Source organism: Saccoglossus kowalevskii, chromosome 21, assembly GCF_978046115.1.
Source record: "Saccoglossus kowalevskii chromosome 21, keSacKowa6.1, whole genome shotgun sequence".
In the NCBI taxonomy this organism is placed as follows: Eukaryota; Metazoa; Hemichordata; class Enteropneusta; family Harrimaniidae; genus Saccoglossus; species Saccoglossus kowalevskii.
In genome coordinates, this window is record NC_140661.1 from 17,376,570 (window position 1) to 17,388,218 (window position 11,649).

The 11,649-nt window shown below is 41.9% G+C and overlaps 1 protein-coding gene across 1 annotated transcript; it reads left to right on the forward strand.

The window, feature by feature from the left end:
• Positions 1-515: 515 nt before the first annotated feature.
• Positions 516-1,655, forward strand: LOC146729671 (leukocyte elastase inhibitor-like). The gene has a single exon (XM_085495052.1). The coding sequence runs from the start codon at positions 516-518 to the stop codon at positions 1,653-1,655; it is 1,140 nt and encodes a 379-aa protein (XP_085351178.1).
• Positions 1,656-11,649: the final 9,994 nt, after the last annotated feature.

An 11,649-nucleotide genomic window follows, 5' to 3' on the forward strand; every position in this document is an offset into this window, starting at 1 on the left:
TGGAAATATAACTGAACGTAAATCTATAATCTTTGTCGATAGGACAAAAAACGAAAATAATCTATTCAACAGTTTTAAAGTCATTGACCTCGATGATCTTCGAGATAAATACGGTGGCGAATTTCCGGATTTTTTGTGTAAAAATCCGTACAAAAATGAATCTACCGCCGCTAACAAAACAATATTACAAATTCAAGAAGATCGAATCGGAGCGTATCTCGGGAAACACGAGCCAGAAAATATAGTTCTCGAGAAGAATCACGTGTCTAAACGTAAAGCTTATCTGAGCTTATTAGCTGACGGGACTGTGAAAGAATTGGAAAAGTCTTTCAACCAAGACGTTAGCGGTTTTTCTAAAGCTCTATCTAAACACATCGACGAGAGATTACCACATTGATTGACTAAATACAAAGCGTTTAAGTTTTGCGGATGAATAAATATAATAAATAAATAGAACCCAAAAGAAAGTGTATAAATAGTCGGTTATTTTTTATTCAGAAATCATCATTATAATGATGAATCTCGAAGCGTACGTTGAAAGTCAGCGCGGATTTTGTGTTGACGTGTTCAATGCATTGACTACTACTGATACTAAAGAAAAGAACATAATGTTCTCGCCTTACAGTCTGAGTAATGTCTTGTTTATGTTGCAAGTAGGTGCTCGTGGATCTACCGCCAAACAGATTAAAACGTGTCTGAAAGTTGTAGATTGTAATGATTATCATCTCAAAAACAGATCTTTGCAGATAGCGTTAACGCCGAAAGAAGGTGAGAAGAAATACGCGTTACGTACATCCAACGCCATTTTTGCTGACGGTCAGTACAAAATCGAGAAAGTTTATATGGACCTTATCGAAGCGTTTTACGGCGGTGGATTCTATTCGGTCGATTTCATGAATAACGCTGTCAGTGTGTGCACCGAGATAAATAAATGGGTGTCTCGCAACACGGACGGCTTAATCACCGACCTCATATCGAACCTCGATTCAATGGTGAAACTTGTTATCGTCAATGCAATATATTTCAAAGGAAAATGGGAAACTACTTTTAATCGGCTTTATCCAACCCTCCAACCATTTCGCACGAGTGATGGTCTGGTAAAGAAGGTCGACATGATGTTTCAATCAACACATCTCAGATATTACCGAGATACGGATTGTCAAATTCTTCAAATACCTTATGAATATGGCGCATCGATGTACATTATCCTCCCATCATCGTCGCAGAATGACACCACCATGATGCAAATATTAATGACGGCAGATAGATTGGCGAAATGGAACCAAATATTTGCGAAAGCGTACAGATCTCTAATCAACTTATGGTTACCTAAATTAAAGATCGATTACACGTTCCCGCTAAAGGAAATTATGATGAAATTGAACATGACGGACATGTTCGACGCGAGAAAAGCAAACTTATCGGGATTAGCAGTACATTTACACGTAACTGACGGTATTCAAAAAGTTGTTTTAGACATCGACGAAGAAGGGACAGTGGCAGCGGCCGCTAGTGCAATGTCGTGTGGATTGCTTTGCTCTAGACCACAACCTATTGATTTCAAAGTCGATCGCCCGTTTTTGTTTATGATACGAGACGACGCAACGGGTCTAGATTTGTTTTTAGGGAGTGTTACAGATCCCGACACGAAATAATAATAATAAGAAGAAAGAAAGAAAAAAACCGCAATGACGACGAGCTAATATTATTTATTATTATTTATTTATTTACGATCCGAACAAGATAAACTTCCTAGGGTCAGGATGAACGAGATATTGAGATGATGTATTTTCTACTTCGGATAACGTATACATGATCATATGGGAGGGATGTTCGGTATCGAACACGCGATACAATGGGACTTCTCTTTTAATTCTAAACATAGGTGAATTTTGTTTTGCTCGTATCAATCGAAACGCGTGATACTCATCTGCTGCCCGGCATTTCAGATAAGCGTATACCCCATCGGATGGAAACTGGTTATTAATATCGTGAATTATACACGTCCGTCTAGAACATCTCGTGGAATGTAGTATAGACCACGGCGATACAATAAATACCATGCAATCAGATTGATTCGTTCTAAAGTTAATACTCACTACAAACTCATCGTATCGCATACCTATAATTAATTTTTTTACTATCCCTTCCCGAAATTCGAAAACGTGACTTCGTTCCCTTGCTGGAATGTATGAAGGAATCAATGCGATTATAGTTACAAACACGCACGAAATCATCAGCGGTATGCATCTCGTATTATCCATTGTTTTGTTTTTTTTCATTATGTTATTAATGGCATTCATTCAATAAATAAATAAATAAATAAATAAATAAATAAATATCATAATAATATGAAATTCGTTGTTCTACTACAGTTGTTATTGACGTGCAGCATCAGCGGCGGTCAATTGCGCGATTATTTACTAGTTGGAGACGCGTACACAGACACTGCCACACACATATCGCAGATAACTTATCCCCACGCGTGTATTGATGGTGTGGCGTGTTTACACTATACGGATGGCTTGTATTACGTTAAATGCGAGAATTGCCGCGGTGATAAAGGCGAACCTATTAATCTTTCTAGATGCAGTGTAAAACTTCCCGCCGCGACTGTTGATTCACCGTCGTCGTCTTCGTCGATGATACGGGTGATTAGAGATGATGCGTGCCACTTACTGGGAGGTCACTGCGCATTAAATAGCAGCAACAGTGGCGACGACGGCGTATGTGTACCGGCACGGGAACTACACGGCGTACTATACCCAGTCGATATGAAAAATTCGAGACGATGTATGAATGAATGTGGCAACGAGATTGCCGTATTCACCGGAGAAGGAATCGAGTGTATTTGTTCATGATTGTACTATAATATTAGTAATGACGTCGACGTAATTTAGCTTGATTGTTGTCGTCATGTTATCGTATCTAGTTATCATCTATCTGGTTGCCACCGTAATTCACTGTCACGTCACATGCACGCGTAACATGAAACATTGCGTTGGTACTCTCGAAGAATTAACTCCACTCAATAACGATAAGTTAGAATGGTACCATTTGATACCCAATATATCCGTTGATTGTAGAAATTTCCAAACAACGCGTAAATGCAGTTGCCATAATCCAATTGTCAATCACACTACGGCGACTATAGCGACGGAACTGGGTGGTCGTAATCACGTGCTTCACGTTACACATGCATGTACGCACTCGTATACGATACGTGTGACAAAACCGTTTCATCGGGCTAGTGGCGATATGGATTTTTTAGCGAGGGGACCTGCATGCGGAGTGTTTGTGATAACGTCGGGTAACGTAGAACTTATCGATTTAATTTTCGATAACCGTGAATGCGTATCTAAGTTACGCGATACGCAGCAGCATAATTATTATCGTCTAGAAGGGGTTCCGATATTTGCGACTGGTGTAAAATCTTTAAGTAACGTCACGTTCCGTAATATCGTGACCACCAGCAAGACCGACAACGTGTATACGAGTACTATACCCCCGTTACTGGTTTATTTCGCCAGTATGTCTCAATGGGATCATTTGTACTTGTCTAATGTGAAAGTAGATGATATTCGAGAAGCGTCGACATTTAAATTTGATAAGTGTTCTGGTCAGGTGTCCCTGTTGAACGGCCACGACAACGTTTCTATTACGATGGAAATTCTACCGGGCTATCAAATAATCCCTTTAAAGATCGTCGCTAATTCGAGCCTCACTTACCGCGTATTCGATATTTCGCAGTGGTTAGGACCTAACATACTCTATAGCATTTACGGGGAAGAGTCTGTCAGTCGTTGCGGACTGGTTGCCGCCGACTGGTCGATATACATACTCTTCGGACTGATAATTTCGATAGTTATTTTCGTTGGATGTCACGCTGTATTAACCTCTTCACATTGCGGTACAACCACCGAGTACACGCATCGGTATCACGATAATTACGCTTTGAACGCCATAACAAATAAGAAGAACATAAAGAAAAAGAAAAAGAATACAAACGTACCACCGCTACAACTCAGTAGTAGCAGCAGCAGTGACGACGACAATGAAGAGCCAATTTTTACTCGGAGGAACTTTTCCGCTTATTACTGAATAAATAACGTCTCTGACAAAAATTTAACCCTACTTTCTTGTGCGAAATTTTTTTCGGGTTCACTTTATAGATAATAAATTTCAGTTCACAGATTAAGAAAGACAATTCTCTTTCCAACGATTTGTAAATCCACTTGAAGAGTGGCCAGCATCGGCTGATCAAGACGATCGCCAAAATTCCCTTGATCAATAGAAATTGAAACACGTACTCTAAACGCGCTATAGCGCATAGGTCGCTGCTAATTGTTGGTTTACAGTCGCCGTGAATAGAAACCCAGATCGTCCATTTAATAGGGTAGTACACCAAATAACGCGTCAGTGTTATGGAATGAAACCATTTCAAATCTCTACACATTCCGTTCTGCCCAATTATTCGTTGTGTCCAGTATAAAATATCGTCCCACCAATTCGTAATATCTTGGCATCCGTGAACACTTTTCATTTCTGACATTGCCTTGAATAACGATATATGAAATGCATTTTGCATCTGTTTAGAAGTAACTCGTACGCAATCAGAACACACAAATCGTTCGATGGGTAAAACAATACTCGCCAGTCCTTTGAAGAGTGTAACTATGACGATTCCTAGTTCACCAACTAATTCTCGAAACGTTCGAGCTAAAAAGAGACCCACCATACAGAGGAGTGCAGCACCGAACGCAATAATCCAGTACGAATTCCAAGGACCAAATCGTAAAATGGAGAGAAATATAGCTCTCGCCAATTTCCACGTAGAAATTGTGTTCTTTTTCTTTCTTTTTTTCTCTCTCTCTTCCATTCATTCATCTGAATAAATCACGTTATTAGTGTGGCAATAAATTGACTAAGAATAATAATAATGGAATTTCCCGTTCCCGATTTGAATGATGATTATAACTCCGCTAACCACGCCGACGAAATAATTTTTGACGACGACAAAAACCCATTTGTAAAAGATGCTATCAAGATAGCTAATTTAATTACGTGCAAAAGAAAACGCGAAGAAAGACTAGCCGGTATTTTTCTCAGAAAACACGACTACTTCGAAAACATTCTTCATTGTGATGATAATGATAATGATGATGATGATAATAATAATAATAATAATTTGAAAATAATTCGAAATATTATAAGCACGGTTAAGACACTATGTATTCTTAAAAAGTTTATACCATTCCAAGAGAATATGCTGAGAGCTATAATATTGAGTAGATTAAAAACTATTTTCGGTGACAATGCGCGTAAATATTGCGTACCCGTGATGAAACTCTTGGGTATGATTTCCGACATTTACGATCCATTAACTTCGGACGAACGCATTAAACAATACGTCCGAGAACTAATTGAAGAATACGATCAGAAATTTATCGTTGTCATGGTTCCTAGACGTAGCTGTAAAAATACGCTAGCTCAAATTGTTACAACTGCTCTGTTACTCCACGAACCACAACCCTCTATCGTAATCTGGGCTCAAGATTTGAATTCCGCATCACTGAACAAAGAAAATATCGCCGATAATTTAGCAATGTTGAAATCTAAAATATCGCATTCACATCGCATTTCCGGAGACACGATATATATCGTACGTTCAAATCATACGAAGGCTACGTTGAGAGTTAAACCCAATTCACCTAATGTAAGTATATATACTAATATATGCGTGTAGTAGAGATGGCTATAAATACACGTTACATTCACCGAAAATATTCATTTTCGTCATGAGAATGAAAAACAAAACACCGCGAAAACGAGTAGCTCCGAAGAAAAAAATCCGTGTCAGTTCAGATGTACGACGTAAACTACGCACTAGAAAATTCAAGGCACATGGTAATATATTTTTTGTTGTTTTGTTTTTTTTGTGCGATCACTAATCAACCGCCATTTCATAACAATTGTTTGTTTGTTTGTTTGTTTTTTAAGTAGGTGGCAAGAAAACCTCTAATCGATTAAAAGTGATAATAACTGATATCATGAAAACGAATCATCCCAATGTTGTATTAAGTCCGGAAGCATTGGAAGTTTTAAAGAACGCCGCTTCACGAATTTTAAATAAACAAAATTGAAAACAAAAACAATGTGCGTGTAGTCGTTATTCAGTGTGTACACTGTAATTCTAAGTGTGACACATTTTTGTCCCCACTTTAAAATCACACTCTATCTCGGTGTTTCCAAATGCACACCGTCTCTCACGCCCACTCTGTACCACTCTATTACAAAATTCCCGGTGTTTTGCGATCGTTTGTCGCCTTACACCCGACGTTAAAGTGAGAGTATGTGATTGTCAGTGTGTACAGCGAGAGTCTGTCTTGTCAGTGTGTAAAGTTAGAGACTGTCTTGTCAGTGTGTACAGCGAGAGTCTGTCTTGTCAGTGTGTACAGTGAAAGTCTGTCTTGTCTGTGTGTAAAGAGAGAGTCTGTTATGTCAGTGTGTACAGTGAGAGTCTGTCTTGTCGGTGTGTACAGTGAGAGTCTGTCCTGTCAGTGTGTACAGTGAGAGCCTGTTGTTACCTTGTCAGTGTGTAAAGTGAGAGTCTGTCTTGTCGGTGTGTACAGTGAGAGCCTGTTGTTACCTTGTCAGTGTGTACAGTGAGAGTCTGTCTTGTCAGTGTGTAAAGAGAGAGTCTGTCTTGTCGGTGTGTACAGCGAGAGTCTGTCTTGTCAGTGTGTACAGTGAGAGTCTGTCTTGTCGGTGTGTACAGTGAGAGTCTGTCTTGTCAGTGTGTAAAGTTCAACTGGTTCAAACCAGTTCCCAAATGGAGAGTGAGAGCCTGTCTTGTCAGTGTGTAAAGAGAGAGTCTGTCTTGTTGGTGTGTACAGCGAGAGTCTGTCTTGTCAGTGTGTACAGTGAGAGTCTGTCTTGTCAGTGTGTAAAGAGAAAGTCTGTTATGTCAGTGTGTACAGCGAGAGCCTGTCTTGTCAGTGTGTACAGTGAGAGTCTGTCTTGTCGGTGTGTACAGTGAGAGTCTGTCTTGTCAGTGTGTGCAGTTCAACTCGTTAAAACCAGTTCCCAAATGGAGAGTGAGATTCTGTCTTGTCAGTGTGTACAGTGAGAGTCTGTCATGTCAGTGTGTACAGCGAGAGTCTGTCTTGTCGGTGTGTACAGTGAGAGTCTGTCTTGTCAGTGTGTACAGTGAGAGCCTGTTGTTACCTTGTCAGTGTGTAAAGTGAGAGTCTGCCTTGTCACTGTGTAAAGTTCAACTGGTTCAAACCAGTTCCCAAATGGAGAGTGAGAGTCTGTCTTGTCGGTGTGTACAGTGAGAGTCTGTCCTGTCAGTGTGTACAGTGAGAGCCTGTTGTTACCTTGTCAGTGTGTGCAGTGAGATTCTTTGGTTACCCTGTCAGTGTGTAAAGTTCAACTGGTTCAAACCAGTTCCCAAATGGAGAGTGAGAGTCTGTCTTGTCAGTGTGTAAAGAGAGAGTCTGTCTTGTTGGTGTGTACAGCGAGAGTCTGTCTTGTCAGTGTGTACAGCGAGAGTCTGTCTTGTTGGTGTGTACAGTGAGAGTCTGTTTTTGTCAGTGTGTAAAGAGAGAGTCTGTCTTGTCAGTGTGTACAGCGAGAGTCTGTCTTGTCAGTGTGTACAGTTCAACTGGTTCAAACCAGTTCCCAAATGGAGAGTGAGAGTCTGTCTTGACAGTGTGTACAGTGAGAGTCTGTCTTGTCGGTGTGTAAAGAGAGAGTCTGTCTTGTCGGTGTGTACAGTGAGAGTCTGTCTTGTCAGTGTGTACAGTGAGAGTCTGTCTTGTCGGTGTGTACAGTGAGAGTCTGTCTTGTCGGTGTGTAAAGTTCAACTGGTTCAAACCAGTTCCCAAATGGAGAGTGAGAGTCTGTCTTGTCAGTGTGTACAGCGAGAGTGTGTCTTGTCAGTGTATACAGTGAGAGTCTGTCTTGTCGGTGTGTACAGTGAGAGTCTGTCTTGTCGGTGTGTAAAGAGAAAGTCTGTAATGTCGGTGTGTACAGCGAGAGCCTGTCTTGTCAGTGTGTACAGTGAGAGCCTGTTGTTACCTTGTCAGTGTGTACAGCGAGAGTCTGTCTTGTCGGTGTGTACAGTGAGAGTCTGTCTTGTCAGTGTGTAAAGAGAAAGTCTGTTATGTCAGTGTGTACAGCGAGAGCCTGTCTTGTCAGTGTGTACAGTGAGAGTCTGTCTTGTCGGTGTGTACAGTGAGAGTCTGTCTTGTCAGTGTGTGCAGTTCAACTCGTTAAAACCAGTTCCCAAATGGAGAGTGAGATTCTGTCTTGTCAGTGTGTACAGTGAGAGTCTGTCATGTCAGTGTGTACAGCGAGAGTCTGTCTTGTCGGTGTGTACAGTGAGAGTCTGTCTTGTCAGTGTGTACAGTGAGAGCCTGTTGTTACCTTGTCAGTGTGTAAAGTGAGAGTCTGCCTTGTCACTGTGTAAAGTTCAACTGGTTCAAACCAGTTCCCAAATGGAGAGTGAGAGTCTGTCTTGTCGGTGTGTACAGTGAGAGTCTGTCCTGTCAGTGTGTACAGTGAGAGCCTGTTGTTACCTTGTCAGTGTGTGCAGTGAGAGTCTTTGGTTACCCTGTCAGTGTGTAAAGTTCAACTGGTTCAAACCAGTTCCCAAATGGAGAGTGAGAGTCTGTCTTGTCAGTGTGTAAAGAGAGAGTCTGTCTTGTTGGTGTGTACAGCGAGAGTCTGTCTTGTCAGTGTGTACAGCGAGAGTCTGTCTTGTTGGTGTGTACAGTGAGAGTCTGTTTTTGTCAGTGTGTAAAGAGAGAGTCTGTCTTGTCAGTGTGTACAGCGAGAGTCTGTCTTGTCAGTGTGTACAGTTCAACTGGTTCAAACCAGTTCCCAAATGGAGAGTGAGAGTCTGTCTTGACAGTGTGTACAGTGAGAGTCTGTCTTGTCGGTGTGTAAAGAGAGAGTCTGTCTTGTCGGTGTGTACAGTGAGAGTCTGTCTTGTCAGTGTGTACAGTGAGAGTCTGTCTTGTCGGTGTGTACAGTGAGAGTCTGTCTTGTCGGTGTGTAAAGTTCAACTGGTTCAAACCAGTTCCCAAATGGAGAGTGAGAGTCTGTCTTGTCAGTGTGTACAGCGAGAGTGTGTCTTGTCAGTGTATACAGTGAGAGTCTGTCTTGTCGGTGTGTACAGTGAGAGTCTGTCTTGTCGGTGTGTAAAGAGAAAGTCTGTTATGTCGGTGTGTACAGCGAGAGCCTGTCTTGTCAGTGTGTACAGTGAGAGCCTGTTGTTACCTTGTCAGTGTGTACAGCGAGAGTCTGTCTTGTCGGTGTGTACAGTGAGAGTCTGTCTTATCGGTGTGTACAGTGAGAGTCTGTCTTGTCAGTGTGTACAGCGAGAGCTTGTTGTTACCTTGTCGGTGTGTACAGCGATAGTCTCTCTTGTTAGTGTGTAAAGGGAAAGTCTGTCTTGTTGGTGTGTACAGTGAGAGCCTGTCTTGTCAGTGTGTACAGTGAGAGTCTGTCTTGTCAGTGTGTAAAGAGAGAGTCTGTCTTGTTGGTGTGTTCGATGAGAGTCTGTTATGTCAGTGTGTACAGTGAGAGTCTGTCTTGTCAGTGTGTAAAGGGAGAGTCTGTCTTGTCGGTGTGTACAGCGAGAGCCTGTTGTTACCTTGTCAGTGTGTAAAGTGAGAGTCTGTCTTGTCAGTGTGTACAGTGAGAGTCTGTCTTGTTGGTGTGTACGATGAGAGTCAGTCTTGTCAGTGTGTAAAGGGAGAGTCTGTCTTGTCGGTGTGTACAGTGAGAGCCTGTTGTTACCTTGTCAGTGTGTGCAGTGAGAGTCTGTCCTGTCAGTGTGTACAGTGAGAGTCTGTCTTGTCAGTGTGTACAGCGAGAGCTTGTTGTTACCTTGTCGGTGTGTACAGCGATAGTCTGTCTTGTTAGTGTGTAAAGAGAAAGTCTGTCTTGTCGGTGTGTACAGTGAGAGTCTGTCTTGTAAGTGTGTACAGTGAGAGTCTGTCTTGTCAGTGTGTAAAGTTCAACTGGTTCAAACCAGTTCCCAAATGGAGAGTGAGAGTCTGTCTTGTCAGTGTGTAAAGAGAGAGTCTGTCTTGTTGGTGTGTACAGCGAGAGTCTGTCTTGTCAGTGTGTACAGTGAGAGTCTGTCTTATCGGTGTGTACAGTGAGAGTCTGTCTTGTCAGTGTGTAAAGAGAAAGTCTGTTATGTCAGTGTGTACAGCGAGAGTCTGTCTTGTCAGTGTGTACAGTGAGAGTCTGTCTTGTCAGTGTGTACAGTGAGAGTCTGTCTTGTCAGTATGTAAAGTTCAACTGGTTCAAACCAGTTCCCAAACGGAGAGTGAGAGTCTGTCTTGTCTGTGTGTAAAGAGAGAGTCTGTCCTGTCAGTGTGTACAGTGAGTCTGTCTTGTCAGTGTGTAAAGGGAGAGTCTGTCTTGTCGGTGTGTACAGCGAGAGCCTGTTGTTACCTTGTCAGTGTGTAAAGTGAGAGTCTGTCTTGTCAGTTTGTACAGTGAGAGTCTGTCTTGTTGGTGTGTAAAGGGAGAGTCTGTCTTGTCGGTGTGTACAGCGAGAGTCAGTCTTGTCAGTGTGTAAAGGGAGAGTCTGTCTTGTCGGTGTGTACAGCGAGAGCCTGCCTTGGCAGTGTGTAAAGTGAGAGTATGTCTTGTCGGTGTGTACAGTGAGAGTCTGTCTTGTCAGTGTGTAAAGGGAGAGTCTGTCTTGTCGGTATGTACAGCGAGAGCTTGTTGTTACCTTGTCAGTGTGTAAAGTGAGAGTCTGTCTTGTCAGTGTGTACAGTGAGAGTCTGTCTTGTTGGTGTGTACGATGAGAGTCAGTCTTGTCAGTGTGTACTGTGAGAGTCTGTCTTGTCGGTGTGTACAGTGAGAGTCTGCCTTGTCAGTGTGTACAGTGAGAGCCTGTTGTTACCTTGTCAGTGTGTACAGTGAGAGTCTGACTTGTCAGTGTGTACAGTGAGAGTCTGTCTTGTCAGTGTGTACAGCGAGAGTCTGTCTTGTCAGTGTGTAAAGTGAGAGTCTGTCTTGTCAGTGTGTAAAGTTCAACTGGTTCAAACCAGTTCCCAAATGGAGAGTGAGAGTCTGTCTTGACAGTGTGTGCAGTGAGAGTCTGTCTTGTCAGTGTGTGCAGTGACAGTCTGTGGTTAACTTGTCAGTGCGTAAATTGAGAGTCTGAGGTTACCTTGTCAGTATTTAAATTGAGAGTCTGTGGTTAACTTGTCAGTATTTAAAGTGAGAGTCTTTGATTAACTTGTCAGTCTGTAAAGTGACAATGTGTGGTTAACTTGTCTGTCCGTAAATTGAGAGTCTGAGGTTGCCTTGTCAGTATTTAAAGTGAGAGTCTGTGGTTAACTTGTCAGTCTGTAAAGTGACAGTCTGTGGTTAACTTGTCTGTCCGTAAAGTGAGAGTCTGTGGTTAACTTGTCAGTGCGTAAATTGAGAGTCTGAGGTTACCTTGTCAGTATTTAAATTGAGAGTCTGTGGTTAACTTGTCAGTATTTAAAGTGAGAGTCTTTGATTAACTTGTCAGTCTGTAAAGTGACAATGTGTGGTTAACTTGTCTGTCCGTAAATTGAGAGTCTGAGGTTACCTTGTCAGTATTTAAAGTGAGAGTCTGTGGTTAACTTG

Excerpts from the sequence above, each read along its gene's own strand:
- LOC146729671 (XM_085495052.1), top strand. The coding sequence starts at position 516 with ATGAATCTCGAAGCGTACGTTGAAAGTCAGCGCGGATTTTGTGTTGAC.